Below are 27,701 nucleotides of genomic sequence, written 5' to 3'. Positions count from 1 at the left end.
GCTCTGCAGGCTGGCCCGGGCCAACAACCGACCTCCTCCAGCTATCCAGGCATCTTCCAACGCCGGCCGCTTGCCTGGCCGCCTCCCCAGAGGTCGTACCTCTGCAGCTGCCAAATGGTGTTCCTCAGGATCGCTGGTTACTCGCCCCCGTCACTGCAGCCGCCGGCTCCCAGAAAATGGCAGGCGGCCGGATCGCCGTCACCTCCTCTGCTGCTTCGGTGAGGGAAGCCGCGGTCCGCACCGCTGATTGCTCTACAGCAGCCTCTCACCTCTCCCTCTGCCGCTGCAGTCTGCCTCTTGGTCGGGTGCGAATCCGTGCACCCCCCCCAGCTCGCCGTCCGCCTTTTGCGTCGCCCCTGCCGGTCTCCTCTCCCGCTCGGGCCACCGGTAATAGGCGCCAAACTCCGCCACACCAATGTCTGCCGTCAGCCCACTGTGTCTCAGGCCCTCAGGAGTATAATATCCCGCCAACACCTGGAACCGACTGCTATAGTTTACTGTCGGCGGGAGCTCCGGGAAGGTGCCATCTTGGCCACGCCCCTCTTAAGGTTTTTAGTGAAAGGTGGCGCCTAAAAGATCAAAGCCCTAACCCCAGGTATCTGGTCATGTGCGAATGGGGCACAGTCAAAAGTTAAGGCCGACAACAATGGAGTGTGAGTCCAATACATAAGGTGGATTGGGCCTGTTCTCAGCTTAACTTCGGACTTAGAAGACATTTTGAAGGAAATTCCAGAATGTAGAGTTCAGCGGAGCAAGGCAGCAGGTTGTGTACGAGGAAGAGTTGTCGTCACCGAGGAGCGATCGAAGATGTCTTGGTGAAGCCAGCACAATGGTGGGTTAAAACTAAGAGAGGGAGACGCTGGATTCCCTGGGCGAGGGGGTCATCATCATTGATGGGGAGCATGTCACCTTCAAGCCTGGTGGAGATTTTTATCTTCGCACTTAGACAAATTTTTGGAAGTCGAAAACCTCCAGGGGGATGAACCCGCAAACTATAGTCAAAGAAGGTTTCACTAGGCCAGATACTGCCACTAAGAGGTACAGCTGAACAGGATTTGCTGCTGCAGAGACGAACATAGCTGTAGTTACTGCTAAGCCAGACTGACCTAAGATGCACCTTGGGTGGATCGGCTGCAGGTAGATCCCGATCTTCTGTCAGTTATTCTGGCATTTTTTTGTGAAAGTTTTTCTAACCTAACTTTTAGGGTTCAGCAGGAGCAGCACCTCTAACACCACTTGAAAATGTTTAGGACCTAAAGCACCACTTGGGGGGTTAGGACTAGTTTTAGCAGACGCCATGTTCAGCGTTCAAGATCTCTGGAGCTTGTTGTGTCTCTGTGGCTAATTCAGGAGGCCGGCAACTTGCCCTTGGAGTCATTCTGGTAGTCCTGGGTTCAAGCGGCATGGCAAGCCTCTAACAGCATGAAAGTCCTCTGGGGAGCAAGGCAGGCCTCAAGCAGCAGGGCAGTCCTCTGGTGGCAGCAGGGCATTCATTTAGGGAACAAGGCAGGTCATCAAGCAGCAGGTCAGTCCTATGAGGGTCCAGGCAGTCCTTCTGAAGTCTTCCCCAGGTCCAGGAGTATACTGAAGAAATGTTCAGACGGTCCAATATTTATACCTGGTGCAAGCCTTTGAAGTGTTGAAATCTTCTAGGCTACCCCCACAACTATTTTCTGGAAATATATGCCCTTCCTCTGTCAAGGCTCCAAGAAGTCTGGGGTGACAAAAGGCCAGTGTCAGGTTCCTTTAAGTGTGTGCTTGAGGCTGCCCTTTGAAATGTAAGTGGGACAGGGAACAGCTCCGCCACTCAGCAATCCAATCAGGATACATCCTGCCTACACCCAGTCCTCTTTATCTCACTGTCTGACAGGAATACACAAACCCTAAAAACAGAGCCAATCACAGTCATGGGACCGAGGACACTGGCGGAGCACAAAAATGGTTAGGTCAGGAAAATGCCAACTTTCTAAAAATGTTGCCTTCAGAATTGTAACTTAAAATCTAACTTTACTATTAAAGAGGATTTTAAATTATAATTCATTTGAATCTAAACATGACATTTCTACCTGCTCCGAACCCAAAGTTACTACTTATCAAATCTATTAAGGTAATCCAATGTTATCTTATGGGAGAGCTAGGCTTTACCATAGTGAAAAAAGATGTTAGGAGTTTTTCACTATCAGGATAAGTAAAACGTAATAACACATGTCCTACTTTTTTAATACAATGTACCCTGTCTAATGGGCTTTTTACGGCCTATCTTTAGAGTGATTTACATGTGTTGAAAGGGAAGAGTTTGGCCTGACAAATAAAAAATCAGAATATTTAACATGATCTCAGTTGCACACTGCTTTCTCCACCGCACCTAATAAGGAGGCAAAACTCGTTTTAAGGTTTTGTTGCACCAGATAGCTTCACATTTGTCCCCCTGTGGAAAAGGTACCAGATGGGGGAATGGGGTCTGGGAGGAGATAGAGGAAGAGTGGACAGGGGTCAAACCAGTCTATTTCATTTACTGAGACACTGCTAGATCAGTACCTTATGGGAACCCTGGTGTGGGGCTCAGGGTGCACTCATTCCTAAAGTGGGAATATGGGAGAAAGTAAAATAAAGAAGATAAGGCAATACAAGGACAATGTGTGAGGCATGAGATGTTAGGTAAAATCTAATAACATGATCAGTTGACCATTGTAAGCTAGCAGGTGTTTACATTCCCACTATAAGAAAGAGTGCACCCTGGGCCCCAAGCCAGGGTTCCTGAGTCGAGGCCCCTCAACAGATGACTGCGCGTAAGCCCAAATTTGTTTTCGAGTTTATGAATGCATGTGTGGTCGTGATTGATTTTTAACACACTGCACCAGGTTGCCAGAAATGTAACTTGTCCTGGGTGAATTGTGTATGAACATGGAGACTGCTTTGGTCCATCACATGTACTGAGGTGATTAGTGGCACAACTTGAGAACTTCCACGTTCACTTGAACTAATACTTAGCTGTATTTTAATATCCCTACAGATTGACTGACCGTGGATTAGTTCTGGATTTGACAATGGACCACTGGTTGGTTTTGTATCTCTACACATTACCACATTATTTTTTTTAAGCAGTAGCACTTTACTCACAGGTTCTGAAGAATGCCAGCACACCTCTGTTGGGGGTAAATTAGCAGAAACGTGTTGACCTTCTATTGTGACACACTGAAGCAGGACTAATTACCTCCTGCCAAGCACGGTTGCTTTTAACCCTGACTCAGGTGTGCACAAAACAAAATGATTTGCACACCCATGTAGTCGGTTTTAACTACTATCACTTGCACACACTGCTTAGCTATTCACGTGTTAGCTCACCATAGGTACCTACCATCTATGAAACATCCATAGAGCTCGTCCCTCACAGTGAGGGAGTTGTAGCCTGCACCGTGATACTATGTCAAGGTGCAAGGAGATTCCCAATGATGAAGCATGCCACCTTTGGCGGGAGAGGGAAATTAAGAGAAATCATCCTTAAAAAGGAATACCCCATTCACTTAGGTGTTTTCCCTAGTTGTCTTCTTCCTTTTTTCTCACTTGCAACAAGACTCATGTGTTTATTTTGTGATTCAGCAATCATCCATTTACTAGATGCTTATTGCAAGATGTACAAAGCATTTTTGTGGTTGCAAAGATTTCGATACTGAGTTTGTGACAGCAAAACTGCCTTTGACAATGTACTAAACCCATATTATGGTTTGGCAACAGGGTACCCAATTGCAAAATGGGTTTATAATGGCTAACAAATCGCTATTTGGAAGGGGCACGTTTAAGGCATTAAATACAAATAGTGTTTTGTTATGGTATATACACTGTTTTGCAGCCCAAAACTAGTCACAAAATATTGACATTTTCCCAACTCTAAACATGGGTGGTAAGCAATTCACAAAAGGTTAGGGGTCTCTCTTGATCCAACTCTCTTTCTAAATGTAAAAAAAAGTTTCTTAGGTAGTAAACAGTGCTCCAGGGCATCACTATATACTCTCAAACTTTTTTTTCTAACTGATTATATTGCATTTGTAGAGACAGCGAGCAATTCAACACCACAGTTCATAAAAGAAATGGAAGGAGGTGATTATGATAGCCCAATGATAACATCAACATTAGCCCACGCAACAGCAAGCCCCTTTATACAGAACTCTCAAACTTAAAAAAAGCTTAAAACATTTTTTTAATACAGCCCTGTTCCCTTTAAGGAAAGCAGGCTACCCCCAACTGGCATAAGTGAACTAAACACCCAGGGCCTGAAAGTTGAGTGTTCCTTGTGGACCACATAAAAGAAATAAAAAATAGAGAGTGATCACAGGCATGGTGGTGTTCTGACATCAGCAGGCCACCGTACCTGTGATTTCTACTAAGTAGTGAGTCACAATTTGTGACATACCTCATGAATACTGAGGAATGAATGTTGGATTGCGACCCACTATGATTTGCAAATTTGTGAACTTACCTAATGGTACATAGTTCACCTTGCAAAATTCCACGCTGGTTGCAAAAATATTGGTCACAACTTGCAACTAGTATTTTGCAATCAGTCTTTTATACACCTGCCCCAATGTCCTCTTATATACCTATAACATAATTTTTAAAGGACACCCCCTGGAATCAGGAATGTCAAAATACTCTAATGTGAAGGCAAGCACAACATTTCAGCCATCAACTATCATGATGGTAGTAGTATGAACCAAATCAGAATAGGCTTCCCAAAAGATAACCCATACCTGAGCCACAAAGGGCTTGTGTTTCTTTGAAAAAATATCTTTGGAAACTGAATAGTTTCATTGTTTGCAGGGGAAAAAGTGTCAGCCAGCAGCCTCAACGTTTTCTCTGAAAGATGGTCCAGACTAAGTTACCTAGACAATGGGGCGTACAGAACTTGTCCACCCCGACAAGGTGCACAACCCACGACACTAGGAGTCATATAATCATGTACTCAAATTCTTCAATTTCACAATTCTTTTTCCAACATTTATTTTTCTTGCTTAATAATTATCAACTGTGATCGCCATTACTTATGGATAATCTTATATCAATCAACCATCAACACTTTCATATTGTTACAAAATACATATTGCAATATTTATATCACATTGTGGGACAGTGCTGCAATCAGAGGTTGTATTCCATGCCGCACTCCCAATGCATTTCGGGAAAGCCCTTCATCAGTACAACTCTAAAAATGACAAATAACAATGTATTCAATACTGATGAAAGCAAAGAAACAAAAAAGGCCTGCCCAAGACGCATACATTTACTGTGTATGTACATGCTGTTGTTCAAAGTGTCCACACTTTCAACCACCAGTGCTCACCCACATATTCGTAAAGTTTCTGGTGAAAACTCCATGCACTGCAACCACATGTTTATCCACTGTATGCACCTTAACTACCTAGAGAATCCATGTTGCGCACGTGATTAGACAACCTAACAGAATAATCCTCCACTGTGTTTCCCAACCACATTCTCATGCTAGTGAAAAAATAACCAAAATGCACAACCAAATCAAAAACAATCCAAAACTTCAAATATGATGACTGTTTCACTCCATCAGATTCCTTACTTACTTAAAATCAAATGCGATGCAAGCACCTTCGTGACATCTCCGTATATGGTTCCATGTAGGTATTAACTCTCCTAAACAAACCAAAGAACACATCGGCAATGGTATACTAAAAACGGTCATGTAACGTAAGTGGTTGCAAAACTGTGGTACTCACTTACGCCCTGAAATGAGTCCGTGGGACACCACTGCCTCTCATATGGAAAAAGTGCACGTGACCTGCGACAACGCTTTAAAGATACTGTAGCGTGTCAATGCCGATGCAGTTCAATAAAGATAGAAAACAGACCAGAGACATATGATCATGACTCTAACTCGACTATTTACACATTCAGTGTATGTGCCACTATCTGTTTCAAACTAATATCGATGCTGAGCATATCATAAAATGTGCACATTTTGAAAAATGAAAGTGCCACCAAAGTTAACTATAAAAAGGAGCTTGCATGCGTCACGTATAGTGCCTGGTTTACATGATATAAAAATGTGATTGTGAAAACAGTTTTGAACACCAGCAGTACAAACCCAGGAGAAACAGCGAATATTTCAAAAATACCAAACTGATTATAAACATTATTCAATCATGATTACATACAACCTGTATACGCAGAGAACCAATTCCATTCATAACATTATAATAAGCACAGTGCCATACATGATCAAAATAATGCTATTCTGCCAATGGCTCCTGTGTATTGACTGTACCAGACTGCATAGTCATGCTGAACAGTGTTACAACGCTCTAGTGAAAATTACAATGTTACAATCCTCACATTATTGTGACTAATGCTAATCTGTTTACACCCTCCATCTTGCCAGTTGCCTTCCTTTCAATATTATCAGATGAATTACCAAAAACATTACATTTCAATTTTATCATTCAAACCATGTGGCATTATTGTGTCTAAGCATTTTATCCAAATGATTTCTTTTTGTGCTAACTGTTTGTACTGTCCCTGTGTGGTACAGAGATTATCCTTTCAAAAACTGTGAAACGCAATTGTGGTATGGTGTGTTTCGTGTCCAACCAATGAACTGCTATACTCGAATTCCTATTCACAGTCCTACTCAGGCTAAGTTACGCCAGGCAGATTTTTATGGTCTAAAAGGAGGACAGATGTTCATGAAGAGAAGGAAAGTATTCAGAAGAGGATGAATAAATCATTACATAAAGATGAAGCAATGGAAACCCAGGAGTTTTACTATTAAGCAATCTAGGTACATAAGCTACATTCATGCAGCCTATTGAGTTCTTAGCTATGTTAACTTTCTCCTTATTTATTTGTCTATCAGCAACTAAAGAGCTACTTATTGTAGTGGGCTGGCAAAAAAAACACACCAGGAAGTGCATTATTGACAAGAAGCAAATCCTGTTGATCAAGATAACAGGTTGGTCTAGGCTTATTTCAACAACGTTTTCACGATTTGAAATGCACTTGATAATTGTTTCATGATGTACAAAAACATGCATATAACTTACCCTTTTGGCAGGACAAAATCCACTATTAAAGTCTGCTTTGATGTCATGCTGAAATAAATTATTTCGGACTTGTTCCTTTATCTCTTTAGATGATTGAATCAAAGATTTTATAACGGTGATGTGTTTATCTAGATATTCTTGGGAATTCATGTTCTCCATCTCTCCAATAGCATTGACAATTTTACCACGGGTCCCACTGCCCACCTGTGGAAAGACAAATGCTTGAAATGTATGCTGCTATTGGGGCATAACGCTACATACTGCGTAACAGACAGAGAAAAAGAAAAAAGCATGGTAACTGTACAAGTGACTGTTGTTAGGGAATGCTCTTTTTTGGAGGTTCCCCCCACATTTTGCCCTATTGCTGTTGGATTTAGTGCTGGTGTAATGACTCTGTAGTGCACTGGGCCCGCTGACCAGGCCACAGTGCATGTGCTCTAACTCTTGAAAGTGTATGTTTTTAATTGGCTAGTCCTCATTGGTATAAGTTAACTAAGCATCATTAGTATACATTACGAGGGATATCCAGAGCCTGTAAGCTAAGTGTGCCTTGTGGACTGAAGCACTGACTGTGCCACCACAAGTGTGACAAAGTGAAGCATGACTCCCAGACTTGCCTGACTGCCAATACATACTGGTAGAGCATTTTTTAAACTGCTAACTTGAATTTGCTATTTGAATTTACAGTAAAGCTCAACCTTCTCACCCCAAAGGTAGGTCTAAAGACCCCTAGGGCAGGGTTCAGTATGTTAAAATGAAGAACATGTGCTTTTACATACCCTGACAGTAAACAGCTTGCATTTCATTTTTATTGTAAAAAGGAGTAGTCACATTGGCGAGTATGGAATTATACACTGAAAAATCAGCAGTGCTAACTTTTAAATGAGACTACTAAAGTTGGTACTTCAAGGTATCAATAGAATCCATGCATTAAACCTGAATTGTTGTTCATGTCGAATTTAATGTAACTAGTTTACCGATGTTGCCACTTTGTTGCCCAAACTATCCAATAGCCATTTACGGTTGCACACAGATGCTGACCTTGAGAGAGCTTGCTGCCCTCCTGGGAAGATGTGAGATCGACTCTCCATAAAAAGGAACAATGGACCTGCCGATGGAAGATGCGTGACCTCCTCCTGGCAGCATGGCCAGAGTGGGTGTGAACCCAAAAGGAGAGCTTCAAGGGGGAAGCTGCCTTTGAAGAGCAAGGGGTAATCACACTACAAATGGGTTGCTCTTTTGTTTTAGCACATGGGCTGACATCTCAGGCAGAGAGGGAAAACTCGTTGCCAGGCCGTTTTTTTAAGGGAGTGTAGCCCACAGGTAGCCACACATCTGGGTTTAGCCTGGAAGCTCCACACACAAGAAAGAAGAATTCTGGCATGTTGAGAGAATAGTGGATTACGGGATAGCTAGATGCCACAACATCCCAGCTGTCGTCATCAGATGGGGGTGACCTGGTAGCCCACTAGTTAGTTAGATGCCACAATTCCCTGAGCTTGTGACGGGCACAAAACTGCAACCCTGGCACCCAGACCTCAGATCACCAATGTCTCGGAAGGAGGGCTGAATAAGGGATGCCCTGCTATCACTTGGCCCAGTTTGCCGTGCTATCTCTTGGCACAGTAAAGAGAGACTGCAACAAAGATTGGATTGCACCCTGCTGCACCAGTGCGCGAGCAAAGAGTGGACTGTGCCTGATGAATCCCACCCGTGGAAACGTTGCCCGTGAGGAGCAGACAGAAGGAGTGACTCCAAGAGTTAGATGGCGCAGTCCCTGTTACAGCCACATGGCTATAAACGCTGAAAAGTCTGCATTTGGAGAATTCAGTAGCCAGGAAAGTCTGACCACTGTTGTATGCTGAAGTGCAGTCTGGGAGACCAAGTCCTGATCAGAAAACGTTGCATCTAAGTAGTCTGGATCCGGAAGAGTCGTCAGAGTGTTGTTTGGTTACCCAGCAAGGAAGTTATTACCCACAAAAAAAGTAACCAGACACTAGTAGTCCAACAGCAACTGGTCTTATGCTGGACTTCAACTGGAACCTGTTGGAGATCAACCCCTTATGCCAAAGTCGCACCACCAAGCCTGAAGACCAAGGGATTGCCCACTGTGTCAGCCCAGAATCTTCAAGCATCTTCAGCATTCTGTATTGACTTCAATGCCAGTTCGCCCGTAGGATGTAGAACTGGACTGTAGGACGAAGAACTGGACTGTGGAGAATGCTAGGAGTGGCATGTAACTGCCTCTTTGGTCCCTGTGACCAGCTCCCTGTCAGAGGTGACACCCCCACAAGAGTGCCTTGATAGCTGTTTTCAACTTGCTGGTCAACACTAAAGCACTATTTTGGTAGATTACAATGATTTATTGACTTGAGTAAAATTCAGTTATGTATTGTTTCTTTAAAACTTCATTCAGATTTTTGTCATTGAGGTATAAAAAGATAAAAATATAACCTACTTTTGTATTTTTGTTTGAGGTTTTTCTTGTGTTGTGTTTTTTTAATATTATGCTCGTTTTGGTAACCACAGCTACCCAGGACTGAGGAAAGATTTTACAGACAAACCTGACTGCGCCTGATATGGGTTTGTGCTGTTATTACCAGGTGAGATCGCACAACCACACCAAATAATAATTCACATTTCCCCACATCTGTAAACTGAGACGATAATAATTATGTCTATTTTATTGTTTAGTAAGTTTTTAGCCTCATTCCCCTAATTTATTTTTTTATTATGTAGTCTAACTGAATATGTATATGAAATACTAGTGTTGTTTGTATTGTCCTCATATATTGTATATTAACTGTGCCCTGGTTTTCTCCTGCGTGTGCTCCAGAAAATCTGGGGGATCAGGTAGGTACCTATCCTGTGTTATGGCTGCCACTGATGTAATCTATTTTTGTAGATTATCGTTTTTGGCTCTTGATGATATATTTTAACTTGCCCTTTTTGCACCTCCCTTACTTTTTATGATCCATCGGATGTATGTATATTTGATTGTGCTTTATGGCTGTAAAGCCGAAATAAAGTATTTTGACTGACTGACAAAAAAACTTCATTCAGATTTTTGTCATTGATGTATAAAAAGATAAAAATAAAACCTACTTTTATATTTTGGTTTGAGGTTTTTCTTGTGTTGTGTTTTCTTATTATTATGCTCTTTTTGGTACTTCTTAATGCTTTAACCTTATTCCTCTGATAAAGCCTGACTGCTGTGAACCACAGCTACCCAGGACTGAGGAAAGATTTTACAGACAAACCTGACTGGGTCTGATATGGGTTTGTGCTGTTATTACCAGATGAGATCGCACAACCACACCAAATAATAATTCACATTTCCCCACATCTGTCAACTACCCTAAGACTCAATACATTAGCTAAACCTGCAAAACTGACTAGATTTTGAGTCAAAGGCAAACAGAGAAGATGAGGACCTGCTGATTAAACTGCCTTTTTGGGATGAATGGCAATAGGTATCCCTTAAACAAAATGAGTGGGACCTCTAATATAAGCGGCAAGAACACACAAAAGGGATTGGGTAAAGAGAGAGAGAAAAAATCAAGGGTGTAGTCAAGAGAGAGAGTGGGAGCTGGGAATTACTGTTCATACGTCATTCAAAGGGAGCTCCAGTACCAGTAACAGCTGAAATGTGGGAATAGGGAGCAATGAGGAGAAACAGGAAGGAGCCTAAAGAATAGATAATTACTACTGCATATCAACCCTCCACCTTTTCCCCCTTCTCCTCAATTCATGTTCCCCCTTCTGTTGCTGGTCCTGCACATCTCACTTGTTTAAGGTAACAGGCAATTCATGACACCCTTCCAAAACAAATATTTTGAACACACAGGATCCACTTGTTTCATTAATATTATTTTTGGCTTCTGAATGTTAAAATGTTAATGAATATTTCTATGGATGGTAGTTTTAGGGCAGGGAAATATTACAAATGACTGGATTCGCATTGGTCATCCACAACTTGTTAAGTAAAGACCCCGCCATAAAAGGTAACATTTGCTCTCATTACATGGATTTCACGAAGCTGTGAGATCACAGAGACTGTTGCATGTTGCTTATAAGCTGGGCATTTGGCTATATTGCAACTGAGATAGTTCTTGAGAGACATTAAAACACAGACTTTCCTCTGAAAGTTCTCTCACTCCTTTCAGTGTCAGCCTCTAATTCTGAAAGGATGTTTTTTTCCATCTTGTGTATTGGGTCGCTAGTACCAAGGATTTCTATAATTAGTACCAAGGAGAGCCCAGAGTTTCGGAATCCAGATCAGTCAGAAAAACCAACAAGGGGAGATATCAAATCAGGGTGCTGTTTGAGCAACTCAAGAGCTTAAATAAATAAGGGATGCCTGCACACAGAGGACCTAGAAATCAGAATTTAAGAGATTAAATAAATACGGGATGCCTGCACTCAGAGGACCTAGAAATCTGTCCTATTTCGAGAACATATTTCCTCATTTCACAGAAACTAAACTTGGAGAATTGCATAGCAGCATATGGATGTACGCTAGGCATGAAGAAGGAGGTAGAGAACATGGAGTGTGGAATCAGGGAAGAAAAAGTCTCTTTCATGTCTGGGAGCACTCAGGGGACTTCCTGGGTGAACACTGCATCACGAACAGAATGAGAGAACCCCATACCAGTAACTGAGTAATATCCTGATTGTCACAAGGAAACTTGGAAAGAGAGGGTGTGGTTAGTTCATATTAAGATCAAATTAATTATGTGAGTTCAGCTCTCATCATGTGTCCCTCAAGGGTGTTATTCCTCAGCATTGAAACTCAAGAATAATGATGAAAGGGACTTGTTATATGTTGATGGTGAATAGCTCCTGGAGGGGGTGGAAGTGGCTTCACGCTGATGGAGTAAGCAGCAGGGATTACGAGCTCTGTCCCGCTGGCCTCTGTTCCGCACTATCCTGATCTCCTATGAGGTATATCTCAAGCCGATAGCAGGGCTCTGCAGCCTTGTGATGAGAGTGGACTGAGGGGAAGCTCTGAGAACAAGCCTGCAGGTGAAGAGCCTGGGGGAGAAGTCCGGGTTGCTGGAGCTGTAGCCTGAAAAACATGGCGGCGCCTGTTGGAGCTGGAGAAAGCGCCAGCGTGGCAGCCCGGACCGCTGAGCCCTGAACACATCGAGGCCCCACAAGACATCCCTAACCCGACCCAGCGACGGAGGTGAGAGTGGTAGGCTGGGTGTTAAGCCACCGGGACAAGGATTGTGAGCATCAATCGGAGGGGAGAGAGCGGCTTGGGCGTCTAGCCGCTGCAAGCATAGATGGGGCTGTGGACGATCAGGCCAACAACTCCCTAGAAGATAGTGAGGTACAAACCTCCTCAACGAACGTCTCTGGGAACCCGACACTACAGACCATCATACAAGGCATACGAGGCAAAAATGTACTCAATAGGAGTAGAATTGGTCCAGTTGAGAGACAACCATAGTCGCTGAATGGAGAGAGTCACATCAAATGAGTGCCAGATCTCTGAATCCTCCCCTGCCTTGACAGAAATTAAGGCTCAATTTAATGTATTGGAATCGAAATTGCGGGTGCTGGAGCCCTGGGCTGAAGATGCTGAAAATCGCTCAAGAAGAAATAACATCAGAGTGATTTGCCTGCCTGAGAAAGTGAAAGGAACAATCATGATAGGATCCCAGGAGGCGTAACTCCGCACGACAATAGCACCAGAGGGACTCTCATCATTCTATGTCCTTGAGAGGGCCCGCCGAGTCCCTGCGCGATCGCCTGCCCCAGGAGCCCCTCAAAGGCTGGTGATAGCAAGGCTTCTGCACTATCGGGATAGAGATCACATACTGGTGCAAGTCCGATGGCAGGGAGAAAACAGAGTCAACAATGTGGTGGTGCGAATATTTACAGACTTCTCTAGGGAGGTGTAGCAGCAGAGGAGCGTCAAGCTAAAACCCTGGCAGCTCGACTACACATATGCAATACAATTCCCGGCCAAGCTACAGGTGTCCACACTAGATGGAACTGAGTTCTTTGCCACCCCAGAGGAGGCATAGAATTGGCTGGGACAACACTGCGGAATATCCCCACCCAGAGATGAGAGGCGCCGTGGAGGCAGAGCCAGATGATCCCGCAGCAATGCGCCCAAAAAAGACACACTGGCACCAACACAGGCAGAGGTGCAGATGGAGCGACGAAGCACAATGCAGGTGGTGGCGTTGATCAGCAGTAAAGGGCCAGATGCACTAATTTAGAGGCCGGCGGGTATGGAGCGGACTCTGGCTTGGAGCTGGACTCAAGTCTCTCTGAGGCCCAAGCAGTGAACTCCCCAAAGTGACACCTAGAACGGCAGATGAGATCATCTGATGGAGCAGGTAGGGGGGGTGGGAGAGATGCACAGAGCAGGAGCAAGATAACAGGACAAAGAGGCAAATCCAAATACAGCAGGGGAATGTAAAAAGACACTGGATTTTATAGGGGAGTGGGGCCAGGGGCGAGCGGGCGGATGCACCTGAAGCATCACCTGCCCCACTTACACTCCCCGTGAGCGAGTTCTTCACGGACACAGTTTGTTATTTTGGATGGGAGGGTACTGCCTGCTTGTCCTGGGGAAGGGGCGTTGGGAATGTTGTTGTGTTTTTGTTATCATGCACGTTAGGCAAACATGAGTCGCATCACATGTTCATATCAACAGGAATGAGTCGAAGCAGCAGATCAGTAAAGAGGACTTGAGGAAACACGGGGCGGAAGAGGGAGAGAAGACTAACACATGGCAGACACTAGAAGAAATAAGTGCTTAACCTGAAATATAAGGGGTATGCAAACCATGGCCAAGCGCTACAAGGTGGTCTCCTATCTTAATAGAAGGGGAGTACAAATGGCACTTCTCCAAGAAACTCACCTCACAGCCAAAGAAGGACAGGCTCTCTAGAGGCGATGGTGAGAGTTGGCATTCTACACTACATATTCGGCCTACGCTAGGGGAGTACTGATCTGGATAAGGGCTAGAGTGCCTTTCCAGCTAACAGATTCGCTGATTGACCCTGAAGGCATATATGTTGTAGTGCGAGGGAGACTAGAAAAGGCAGAGCGCTGCGTTTATTAAACAGATATGCCCCAAATGTCTATCGGTTATATTTTCTGGTCAGACTGACTAACAGCTGGCTCCAGCTGTTACAAAGCTTACCTTGTCTCATGCTGAAAATTCTCTACTCCAGCGACAACAGTGTGAAAGGAACTGGGAAAGGTATGTCCCAGTCTACCCGGCGCTACTGGAATGGTTGCAGGAAGGGGAATGCGGAGGTATTTCTGATACAGGGGATAAAAGACTTCAATTCCCAACAGCAAATGGATAGTATGCTCATTACTACATGATATCTATGGAATGATACCCAGAAGAAATTAACCATATGTCTTCTGGAATTGTTCATGTTGTGTGTCTTTTTATTCATTTTCTAGCAGAGGGTCAGTGAGAGGTTGATACTAAGCCTTGTCCTTCCTCCCTTGTGACGATAAAAATGACACAAACATTGGTGGGTACTGCTGTATATAGAGTGTAAGCTTCTCTGGTGTATATATAAGGCATAGTATACAATTTATTGTTTCTGTTCGCAGTATCCAATAAATGAGATCTGGGTTTATTCAAAGCGAGTTCAAAGTGGGTAGCCCTATGGACATTATTGATGAATACAATACGTCCTTCTTAAGACTACTGCAGTATCTTGTTATTTTCCTTTACAGGTATATAGGAAGAAAGAATTTCTATTAGTTTACATTATAATTGTTTAGACTATTTTCTAAAGCTAGTTTTCTAAACAAGCCTTTCTTTTTCACAGGTCTCCATCCCGAGTGTTCCCTTCCTTTCCTTCCCCCGATTGACCACCTTAATCTTGCATGCCATGATAGCAAGTCAGAATTGAGGGTGTCAATAGGTGGACTCATTTGAGCAACAAACCTATCCTGAGAGGCTGCCGAAGTATACGTGACACCATACTTGACATCCGCAGCAACCATAGGTGGAGACTTTGATATTGTGCTGGATTCCACCCTCAACAGATCTCACCCTCCACTGCAGGACTCCCCAACCACTCGTAATGCATGAGAATGGCAGGGACAGTGGGGATTGGTGGATTCTTGGAGAACCTACATCCCTTAGACAAGGACAACTCCTTCTTCTCAGCAACACATGAGGAACATACGTGACTGGACACATTCCTATGCACCCCAGATATGAATGGCCAGGTCCATATGGTTGAATATCTGGCCAGGACGACCTCGGATCCTAATCCCGTCCTCATGAGGCTTTGGTTGACAGGCCCTAATTTAGTAATCCATACCTGGAGACTATGCCCAGAAGCGTTGGAAGATCAGGTTTTTAGAAAAGTAGTCCAGGAAAAGATCACACAATATGCCCATGATAATGATGGGACAGTAACCGCTCCCTTCCCAGAGTGGAATGCCTTCAAGGTGGTGCTTAGAGGCCATTGAAAGCAGAGACGTCAAGGGTCAGACGCACGCACACAACAGCAGACCTGACAGCTGAAAAGGAGCTTAGAGATGTCGAACGGAGGCGACTGGGCACCCTGAGCTACAGACGGAACTTCAGGAGGCAAGGGAGATGGTAGCCCTGCAGACTGAGCGACTGCGCTGTTTTGACAATCAACAGTACTTAGACCACACACATGCTGAAAGTCAATAGCAGGGGTTCCCCAATAGTGGAAGTGGAGGACAAAGATGGGAACAGACAATATACTCGGGAAGGGATCAACGATATCTTTGCCCAGTACTACACCATACTGTATCGCAGAACCTCCCAGTGAGGGGATGAGACAGTATGGGAATATTTAGAGGGGCTGAGACTGCCGCGACTAGAAACAGAGGATGCGGAGGACTTAAGGGAAGCTATCTCCCTGTAAAAGTAGCCATCAAACACATGGCACATAACAAAACGCCGGGAACGGATGGATTACCTTCCGAATTCTACTCGACTTATGCAGCGGAGTTAGCCCCTTGATTGGTCTTGCTGTACGAGGCAGCCAGAGAACTGAAAATACTACCGGACACCACTAGGGAAGCCCTTATAGTCCCAGTCCTTAAACCTGGGAAGCCAGCTCATGACAGAACAGCCTTTAGACCGCTGTCCATGCTAAACATGGACTATAAAATATTGAGCAAGATAATAGCAAGCAGGTTGTTACCGCATATGTCCAAGCTGGTACATGCGGATCAGGCGGACTTTATTCTGCCAAGAAATACTGTCATTAACCTCAGACAACTCATGGCCATACTGAATGCAGGAGACTATTCTAAAGGGGACTCCGCAGTGTTTACATTGGATATAAAAAAGGCGTTTGACAGCTTAGAGTGGCGCTACCTGTACAAATTACTGGAGCAGATGGGCTCGGGCAAGGGCTCCATGAGATGGGTGAAATTACTATATGCAAATCCAAGGAAGGTTATATCCCAGAGTCAGAAGGTGGAGAGGTGTACAAGACAGGGGTGCCTTCTATCCCCACTGTTCTTTGCCATGGCCATTGAGCAATTGCTGTGTCTCTCCTGGCTGGGGTGGGACTATATAGGGCTGAAGGTAAGGGGGACCTGCCATCATATCACTCTGTATGCAGATGATCTACTCCTCTTACTCCGAGATACAGAGGAGGACCTACGTGGCGCCAAAAGTATGCTCAAAGAGTTTGGTCACCTCTCTGGACTGAGGGTGAACTGACAAAAATCTAGACTGTTCCCCACGACACAAGACACGCTTCCTCCAGAAGGCTTGAGATGTCTACGATGGGAGCCCGCCTGCCTAGAGAATCTGGGGGTGAAAATATACTACGGACTTAGTAGAGGGTAATATGGGTAGGGGAATACGATCCCTCCGCTCCTCTATGGAGTTCTGGTGCTCCCTGCTGCTGTCTGTTGCAGGCAGAGTAGCCCTGTTGAAAATGGTGGTGCACCCGCGCCTGCTATACATCTTTGAGACTCTTCTGGTATGCATCCAGAGCTCGAAATTTCGAAACCTGAACTCACAAATAATAACGTTTATATGGGGGGTCGGCCTCAGGAGAGTAGCCCTAGTCATAATAATCATGATTAGGCCCCCAGCAACGGGGGGATTGGCGGTCCCAGACCTTAAGGCATACTACCTCGCAGCTTAGTTCCAATGGCTCGTGAGGTGGCTGGCGGTCAGTAGGAATCCGGTAAGGGCGCAATACCCATTTGCTCCAGAGACCCCCAGATCTGGCGAGAATACTATTAAGACTGAAGCAGCGGCCACGCATGGGAACCGAAGAGACAAAAACAGTGATGCGGTGCTGGGCCAGATGGCTGCAGTGCACCAGTTGCAGAATCCCCTACTCCCCAGACCTACTTCTGGAAATGCTCAGATACTTGCCGCATGGTGGGAACTGGGTGGAATTAGATGATTGGAAGAAAACGGGAGAGACTGCATTTGGAGACCTATTTAGAGACTCCCAGACGCTTCCTTTTGAGGACTTCCGAGAGGAGTTTGACCTCCAGCGAGGCCACTTCTTGAGCCATAGAGCCCTCACCATGATGTAAAAGAAACATTGGGGCACTGGATCTGTAGAACTAAGGGCACTAGACTGCTGTAGATTCATGGCACTGTCGGCGGATAGAATTAAAACGGTCTCCTGTATTTACAAGGCAATCAGGAGAGACATCCAGAAGCCCATGGAGTTATTGAGGCTTCAGTGGGAGGAGGACCTGGGGGTACCGATTACAGAAGAGTTGGGGAACCATTGTGGAAAGAACCCTTAAGATATCCAGGAATGCATGACTTAAGCTGAAAAATTACTACGTCTTACATAGAGTGTTCCTTACACCAGCGCGAATAAAACTATATTTACAAGTACGGCGGCCTGCCCCAATGAGGGAAAAAAGAGGTGCATGTACTGTTCTGGGACTGTCATAGCCTGCAAGTTTTTTGGGAGGAGGTGATACATAATAGAAAGTGCTATAAAGAGATACCACATACACCGAGCCACTGCGTACTGAGCTGGTTCTCACATACGGCCAAGACGAAAGTAACTAGGAGGTTTCAGGACCTTGCAAATGTATTATCTAAGTGGGAAATTGCTAAGAATTAGAAGTCGACACAGGGGGACCGAGAATAGAGACCTGGAGAAGAGAATGAGAGAAGTGGGCGTGCAGAATCCTACTAAGAGAAGCAAGATGAGGTATAGGGAACCTGGAAACTGCAAGGGCTTAGGGGAGGCTTCTAGATGGTATGGTGAACAGTCACAATATCGAGAAAAAAAATATCGAATTGACAGAATATCAAATTTTTTATATAGAATGGACAGAATATCGAATTGCAAAAATATAGTGGTGCAGAATATCGGAATTCAGGTAAGAAATATTGATTTCCATAATATCAAAGTTAGTAATATCGACAGTCATAATATAGTTGTTAAAAATATCTAATTTTTTTATAGTAATTTAAGTGTTAGTATATGTGTTAAAAGTATGTATTATTTTGTAATGTATGTTTGAATTTTTTTAAAGTAATGAATTTTATGTCATTTAATTTTTGTGTAATTTAATTCTGTAGCGGGTTGTGGGTTTATAGGGGAATAGGGTGGGAAGTGATTTAATGATAATAAATTAAATATTAATTTTTGGGAATAATTAATGATTTTTTATTTAATTTTGCGTTTTAGTTCTGTAAAGGGTTGTGGGCTTATAGGGGAATAGGGTGGGAAGTAATGTTATTGTTATTAAGTAATTATTTATTTTTATTTATTGATATTGATAATGAATTTATTGTTAATTATTAATTGCTAATTATTTTTTATTATTTGGTAATACATTTTTATTAATTGATTAATTGATAATTATATTAATTGTATTAATTTATTATTTCGAGCGGGTAGTGGGTTTATAGGGGAATAGGGTGGGAAGTAATTTAAAAGTAATTATTGAAATTATTTTGTGTATTGATCATTAATTTACTGTTAATTAATTATTAATTAGTGAAATATTACTTATTAATTTCTGGTATCGAAAATTAATTGTCTGTTAATTAATTATTATTAGGTAATACATTTTGTCATAATTAATATCCTACATGGACAGAAACATAACATTGACTGCTTCTGGGTTGGAAGTGGATCAGTCAGAAAAAGATACTACCGCATTACTCTCTTTGCCTGGCAATGTTGCTTATTGGTAGGTTTTCTTTTTGTTCTTTATTGCCTTCTTCGAGGTAACTCTACTTCCTTTCCTCCTAATGCTGTTTCTTCCATTCATTTCACTAGCCTTGAATGAAATCCTTTATACGGTTTCCAGTCAGCAATTCCCTTTCAATTACTAGACAAAAGCTTCCTGCTAGTGGTCGGACAGAGTGCTTTGTTTTTTACTCATATAAATAGTAACAGTGGTCCACATCAGGAGCTGCATACGACAACAGATTGGATGGTTGTCTAAACAAGCACCAATATGCACTGACTGGTCTATGTCATCAACACATTTTGCAAACATTTTAACTTGAGAATCAGGGGATTACTGATGGTATCCTCTTAAGGAAAAGGTGATTCTGGACATTCTGTCTAAGAAGGTGTTCTCAAGCCTAGAGGTGACAGTTGGCCAGGAGACTTGTGAGAATGTCTCTAGTGAGGATGCTCTCCAGAAACTCAGTGACCTAGAAAGACCATTGTATCTGTGTGGCTTACCATTCACCTCTGCGATTGCAGGTGGGACATGGCAAAGCTTCTAAACGTTTCAGAAGCAATACTGTCTGGTGAGTGCGCAACAGATGCTCTGTGATTATAGATATGCATGCTCAACTACCCCATGCTGAGTTTGAAATTTGTAACTGACCAAGAAGTAATCCTACAAAAAGTGAGACTGATGACATGGCCTGTGGGGGCCAAGTGTTGTTGGAGAAACAAACTCATATTGGAGAAACGTCAGGACTTAAAGACATTCCGTTTATAAAGCTGGTAGAAATACATAGGATAAAACCATTCATAAAGTTCCAGAGAAAGTTCATCGCTTTGCGAGCCCAACTGAAAGTGCTAAACTTAGACAAAGCTGAGTATACACTGCTGTAATATTCCCTTTTAGAGGGCCATAGGGCAAGTAGGAGCTACTGGACCCAACTATGGAGTTTGAAGCGTTTTATTCCTGATGTCCCGGGTCCAGCTTACTATAGACTCTGAGCAACTGGGCCAAATACCCCTTCCACAATTGATTCTCAGTGGTAGCGCGTGCCGGTCAGTCCAAGTAGTCTAGGGCAGGAGGTAAGGGTACGGCAAACTCAGGCTCACAACTCAATGAATGTTCAGAAAGTGCAATAATTGAATGTCCAGCCAAATACTTGCTTAAATATTAGTAGTTCTTATACACAAAGTGAAATAAGGTACACACTATATATCAGAACACTCTTTGTAAGATCTGCATTTTACCACTGTCTCTCAGCACCAGCCTCCAGCTCTTTTAAGAACAGATTAAGTTAGTCCCCATTTGCATCAGGCAACATCCAGGCTAGGCCCCACTACAGAATAAGAGTCTTAGAAGTCCTGCAATAGCTGGTTAGAGTCAAAGTGTCCAGTCGGAGCAGTTTCCTCAACCCACGGGCTCTGTGACTCACAGTTCAGTCTTACCAGTCCTGCTGGAGACAAGATAGAGGGCAGTGAGCATTCAGCAATCTGGGGTTCTTGGTCAATGGTGGCATGTGCTGGCAAGAAGCAGCAGTCTCTTCATGGCCTGCACAGGGTCTGGACCTCTACAGAGCTCCTTCATTGTTGCAGAAAGTATCTTTAGGTCCTGATGTCCCAATGATGATGTAGCAGTTCACACTTTGCACTTAGTTCATGGCTGATTCATTCTTCCACTCACCCCACCTCGCATACAGGGGTTGCTTCCCGTGCTTTCAAGGTGACATCCATCTGGGTCACAACACTGACAACAATGAAATCCCTTTTATTACCACAGTGCTGTACCTGGGCGACGGCCCTTAATATTCACTGCGGCGCCCATCTGTTATATGGGGGTCATGAACATGCAATTCAGGTAGCATCCCACTTCGGGCACAAGGCTGCACTGGGAAACAGCTCTTTTCAACACAATGCTGCACAAGGTGACGGCTGTTAAGATTCACTGCGGCCCCCACCTGGCGTACGAGGGTCATAAACACAGCTAAGGCGGCGTCGCTCTTTGTGTCACAAAGCTGCACAGACTGACGGTTCTCTTCATCACAATGCTGTACAAGGTCGACAACTCTTAACCTTCACTACAGTACGCACCTGGCATATAGGGGTTGTGCAGAATACTCATGGGCGGAAGACTGGTTGGTTCACAGGTCCACACATGGACCTGAATCTCACACTCTGCTCTTGGGGTCAACTCAACATGATCCCCACTGGACCTTGCTCCCTCCAGGCAATCTCACACTTCTCTCAGGATCCTCTGGTCTTGGGTCAGCAGAAGCTAGTGTTCCAGGCTTCAGGTCGATTGATCTTGATTCTCATGGGTGATGTCACCTTATCCAGTAGGGAGACTAACCAGTCCTTGTCCAAACAGGCAGAGCTCGTGTTGAGCTTCTCCATAATGATGTAAAGCTTCAGTTTAAAAATGTAGGAGTCTCAAGCTCCCCTTTTTATAATACATTTCCAGACAGAAATGTGATTTAGTGTCTCTGCCTTTGAAGTTCAACTTTGAAGTGCTCATTCCTCTGTTGTGCTCTACCTCCAGAGGGAAGTCTGTCAGAGCAGGAGTGTCTCCAAATCTGACATCCCCAAACACAGGCCATAGTAGTGACTTGAGAATCACACCTGGATGTCAGCCTTAGTGAAATGTGCATCAAAAGGTCGCCAGAGGCCCCCAGCCCAAGTTCTTATGATTGATTTATCAGCCTATCTCCTTCCTGAGATCTGTCCAGGTCCCTTTGAGACCTCTCTTAGAATCAAAGAGCTATTTTGAAGTGCACCAAAAGACTGGCTCTTCCTTACTCCAGTGTGTGTCCCACCAAGCTCTCATGAATGAAGCAATCCACAAATCTGAATGGTGGAATCATCCACCTCCACGTGTTCCTCCAGCAAGCCCTTGGTCCCTCAAAATGGAATCCTGAGACTTCCATGTATCGTGCCCTTCTCAAACACACATACATTCGTGGGAGCACCTGCAAATACATGCATGCAGGCTCCCATGTACTCTACCCTTCACAGGCACACATACATCTCAGTGCAAACATGCAAATAAGTGCGCAAACTCTCATGTTCTGTACCACTTCACAGGCAAACATACAGCCCAGCATGCACACAAACCACTTGCACTGTCTAGCACGGCACAGAAGCCAATACAGGCCAAGGGTAAGTTAAGCACACAGTAGTGGAACTTTACTATTGTAGGGCAGCAGGCACCACCCTTGTGACACAGGTAAAAAGGCCTGTTCACTCCATTGCTCTGTAGTACTTAAAACACAGTATGCTGTCAGCACTGCGCTCAGGCTTCTTAACTCATGGTGAATGCAGTAGCTTTCTACTACTAGAGGATAGTGCTTTGGGCGCCCCTCCTGATCTTAGAAAGACTGCAATCTATGATACAGGCCTAGGTCATTGCGTATATGCATGATCTGTGTTCACCCATAACCAAAAATTGTTACAAAAGTTCACAGTAGCCGGGGCTCTCAGGACAGGGGTACATGTCCATTGTCATGCAGGAAACTTTTCCATCCCAACACCTGCTCAGAACTGAACAGAAGTACTACAGTGACAGCAAAAGGCAAGGTAAATTGCTTTCTTCTAAGCTGAGAGCTAAAGTACCCAGGCACAGTACAGGAGGGATGAGAGACTCCCCAGCCTTCTTCTACATTCAAATCATAACAGCATAGCTACATAGTTTAGTGATTTATATGGGGAACTGAATAAAGCAGTCTATACTTACACGCATGGAAGAAAATCTACAAAGTATAAAAATCCTTACTATACAGCCAGAGGAGGCAGCCCACCACAACCGTCAAATTGCTAAGAAGTTATCAAGACCATGTTGAAGCTCAAAACAGGCGAATTTCATCAGCATTTACAAAACAGGCGAATTTCAAAACAAAGCCGGCTTCGACTCTAGATTCTACAAAACATTTTTCTGCGCACTACCACCAGTCCTAACTAGATTATTTAGCTCACACCTGGATATTGCACTAATAGCCACCTCTATGAGGGGACCCAAATAACAGTTATTCCCAGAGCACACGTAATGTAGCACATATCGGCCAATCTCGATACATGAAGATGTGAAAACAAACAGTAATGTTTTGACAGCTGGGCTGAGACCCATACAGCCTGGCCTAGTTGATCCTGACCAATCCCTGATACAAAGAAGGAGCAGAGGGGGATAGCACTAAAATGTTTCAACATATCATAGGCCACAGAACTAGGGTGGGCAGGCAAGTCCTCAATAGGACACTCAAGGCATCTGGTAATAGCCAGTGTTTTCAAACTATTTCATGGCTCGATATAGGAGTGAACAGGGTGCTCTGTCTTCCCTCTGCTGTTCGTGCCCTCTGTGGAATCACTAGCTGAGAAGAGCACTTAGAAATAAGAGCTTCCTAGGAGTGTGAATTGGGCAGGATAAATATAAAATGACTATATACACTATTAACACCCTGGTATCTATCACAGATCTTATCCCATGAAAAGATACACTGTACATGTTTTTATGTCATTGTAATTGCTCTGCATTGTGCACAGATTACATGAAACTAATAAAATTAATGAAAAGAGTGTCCAAAGTGTTGGGACATTAATGTCTCCTACTTTATAGATGGAAGTGCAGCCTCTGATGAGCTACACAACTGATAGTGAATGTGTTTTCCTGACTTGCTTCTTGACCAGCACCCATGAAATCCTGCATGCGCTCCGAAACTAGGCTTGAAATGCATGACAAGACCTAGAGCCTGACTCTCAGTTCAAGGGGAGAACACTAAAGCATACCCCTTACGTAATATGAGACTACGGTTAGTGTTCCTGGGACATGTACAGAGGGCAGCAGTGGCAGCAAACCGTTTTTGAATCCTGCCAACAGGACCCCATGCTGTTTGGGAGTTTATGTACACTGTAGACAGTGGGATCCAATTTGTATTGCACCTGGTTTGGATATGGTGTATTGTCAGAACCCTGATGAGAGGGTATGGGTCAATAAGGAGCTGCTTGGCTCAACCGTGGCGTTTGAGGCCTTTTACTCCTGATGCCCTGGGCCCGATCTACTATGGATCTTCAGCAACTGGGCCAAGTATCCCTTCAGCATTTGGCTCTCAGTGGTATTGTGGGTCGAGTAGTCCAAGGCTTCTCAGAGGGAGAATGATACAAGAGGGAGAGACACAGACTCACCACTCAAAGCACATTCAATAGCAGCAATAAATGACTTTCCAGTCAAAGTCTGACTTTTATTACAAAAGTAGTATTTTTATACATACACAAAGTGAAATATGCCACACAAACAATGCACACTGCCCCCTGAGGTCAGGGCTCTAGTGTTCAATAGGCATGCCCGAGTACCACTTCCCTCCCACTTGCTGTAGTGGTTATTCCCCATTCACTATAGGTGACATTCAGGTTAGGCCTCATTAGCAGTCTGAATCTCAGGACTCTCAATCTGACTCTTTTATAAAAGTCAAACATATTCCAGCGCCAAAGCACTATCTGGCAGCGGGGCATTCTGGCCCATGGATTAGTCTTACCCGCACCAGCAGGGACTGCATGACCAGAGTCTCCCAGAGCATCTCACTGGCAACGCATAGGTGTCTTCGGCGCTCCTCCAGTGCAGCTCTAAGTTTCTAATGATCTTTCCCACATTTGGGGGTGGATTCGTCAGCTTCTGGTTCTGGTCCTCAAACAGGGCTTGGGTCTGCACGGGACACCACCGCGACCTGTCCTCTCAACAATGGCATCAACCAGGCTATAATCAATGTCCTTTCCAGTGGCCCCTATTACATATAGGGTCACCACTCCTACTCTGCACTCAGGTAATGGGGTGATCAGCATGGCTAACTTCACGGCAGCCCCCTCTGGCATACAGTCACTGACATTCCCACCACACACGGGCAACGGTCTGTTGTACATGATCTGCATGACCGGTTTGTCCTCACACCTCGCTACAGGAATCCACTCGCCAGGATCACTCACTAGACCTCGCTCCATCACTAAATCTCACACCAACCAGCGATCTTCTCTTCCTCGCAGGGCAAACTGGCCTTGGCAAGCAGGCAGGCCATGGTACTCCTGGCTACAGGGGCTAGTGGTCTTTGATTTTCCATGTATGATGTCCCCTCACCCAGCTGGGAGACTGGCAGGTCTTAACCTCCAGTCATGGCTACAGGAGAAGTCATTCAAAGCTTCTCCTCGCACAGTCTGACTGGCTGCTGGCAGTTGACAATTTTGGGGGCCTGAAGCTCTTCTTCTTATAGCCCATTTCCAGACACCAAATGTGATATAAGGTCTAAGTCTTTGTAGTTTGTGTTGGGAACCTGTCTTCTTATGACATGTCATTCCCTCAGCCCTTCCTACACAAAGTAGTCTGTTGCTGAAGGAGTGACTCCAAATCTGGCAGCCCCACAATGGCAATGGGCGTTACTAGAGTTCACACCTGGATATCAACCACAGTGAGATGTGTATCAAACGGTTACCCCATGGCCCAAGACCTACTCTTTATGACTCTTTTTTATTAAGTTTTATTTATTTAATTTGCAATATTACATCTGATACAACACCTTTGTTGCAGATGGTCATGTTACAGGTTTGGCGTTTGCTTGCCAGGGTTGTACAATTGCAACATTGATGAATCATTAACGGAACCATTCTTAACAATCAACATAAAATAACAAAATCACACGTCTTACATATGGACAAGCTATTAGGTTTCCAGATTAAACAAGTAAGAGTTTAGGAAGCAGAACTGCATAAAATATTTTGTGATTGGGGTGGGGGCAGGTCCTTCATCATTTTCACTGCATGCTCTTGTTTGTCTCATCAGACGTTTGAGTCCCTTGCGGTCAGTGCTACCCTTCATGGCGGGCATTTATCAGGGGAGGAACCTCACCGCCCTAAGCAGTTCGTGCCATAGTTCCAGGTCTTCCTTAAGATTATCGTCAGTCCTGACTAGTTTCATTTGCGCACCCTCGGCTGCACTCTGCTTGGTCTTGCACACAAACCTCCACTGTCAGGACCCTGGTGCAAAGCAAGTGGATTGACAGTTGTCATCTGGCCAGCAGTAGGGTGAAGCCATCAAATCTTTTTATTGTCTGGAATTTCATAGCCGATTCCCCAATTCCAAGTAAGAAGAGTTGTGGGTTGTGTTGTAGGTCAAGGTGTAGTCTATGTCAATATATGTCTGCCACTTGTCCACGAGTTTGTGTCACATAAATGTTAGGTGATGGTATGTTGCTCCATCCTGATCACATCTGAGACATTGGAGAGATTTTCCATTGACTGATTTGTGGAGCATGGCTGGGGTTATATATGTACGGTGAACAAAGTTGAAGTGTATAATGCAGAATCTGCTGTTGCAAGATGCAGATTTAATAAGCCTGAGGTATTGCTGATCCGGAAATTGTTATGATCGTCATATCAGTCCCATTGCCTTCCGGAGTTGTGCCCAGGCCCCATTCCATTGACCTCTCTCAGAATCAAAGAGCACCTTTTGCATTGTACTGAAGAGGCTGGCTCTCCTTTCTCTAAGTGCGTATCCTACCCAGCTACCAGGAATGCAGCAATATACAAATCTGTTTGGGGAATTCCTTTACCTCCTCACGCTCCTTCAGAAACCCTGAGTCTTCCAAAATGGAACCCAGAGTCTTCTACGTACTGTACCATTTACAGGCACACATACACCCAGCATATGCATGCACACACACACACAACATACTAACTTGATGTAAGCCAAGGATGTGTTAAGTACAAAGCAGTATAATTTTACATGAGTGAGCCAGCAGACCTCATTCCAGTGATACAGACTAAAAAGAGCCTGTTCACTCCTACTGATCACTACACTGTATGCTGCCACCACTGCATCTGTTCTGCTTAACTCCTGGCAAAGCAGTAGCCTTTCACCACTATGAAGGTAGTGTTTTGGGCGCTCCTCCCAGTCCAACAAGACCGCAATTCATGAGACACGCCTATGTCATGGTGCACATGCATGATCCATGTTCGCCCATGACAACAAAAATCAACAACGAGTATCCAGACATCATTGCAGCTGGGGCACTCAGGGCAGCATCTGACACTGGGCAAGGGACTTTTCCCTCAAAACACCCATGATGGAGAACTTGATACAGACTTCCCAGACACTAGAAGTGTACTGCCTGCATTCCTGAGCTGAAGGGTGTCGCTCCAGACACTTAAGTGTAGAATGAAATGATACAGGGCTGTCATCACTGCACAATGGCTGAAACTGAACAAGGTGTAACTGCTCCCCCTGCTGAAGCAGCCCCCAAGAAGATGCAGAAAAAGGCAGCCAGGGCTTCTAAAGCCAAGCAGCCCTTGGGACCCAGCATGTACGAGAACATCCTAGAAGCCGTGACAGCATTGGCAGAAAGAAAGGGCGTTTCCCTGGTGACTTTCGAGAAGGTTCTGAGCATTGGCGGGTACAAGAACAAGAGATGAGTTAAACATGCCCTCAAGAACTTGGTCAAAAAAGAAG

General features: G+C 44.4%; 1 protein-coding gene across 1 annotated transcript in view; it reads right to left on the bottom strand.

Moving 5' to 3' along the window:
* Positions 1–27,701, bottom strand: part of CAGE1 (cancer antigen 1) — a 1,013,025-nt gene that overhangs the window by 770,330 nt on the left and 214,994 nt on the right. Inside the window, exon 4 of the mRNA XM_086966850.1 lies at positions 7,068–7,271. Within this exon, the coding sequence (XP_086822976.1) occupies positions 7,068–7,271 (204 nt within the window). The remainder of the gene's footprint in view (positions 1–7,067; positions 7,272–27,701) is intronic.

This window comes from Lissotriton vulgaris, chromosome 4_1 (genome assembly GCF_964263255.1).
Source record: "Lissotriton vulgaris chromosome 4_1, aLisVul1.2, whole genome shotgun sequence".
In the NCBI taxonomy this organism is placed as follows: domain Eukaryota; kingdom Metazoa; phylum Chordata; class Amphibia; order Caudata; family Salamandridae; genus Lissotriton; species Lissotriton vulgaris.
Note: the sequence above shows the minus strand (reverse complement) of the source record. Positions and strands in the feature narration are given on the sequence as shown.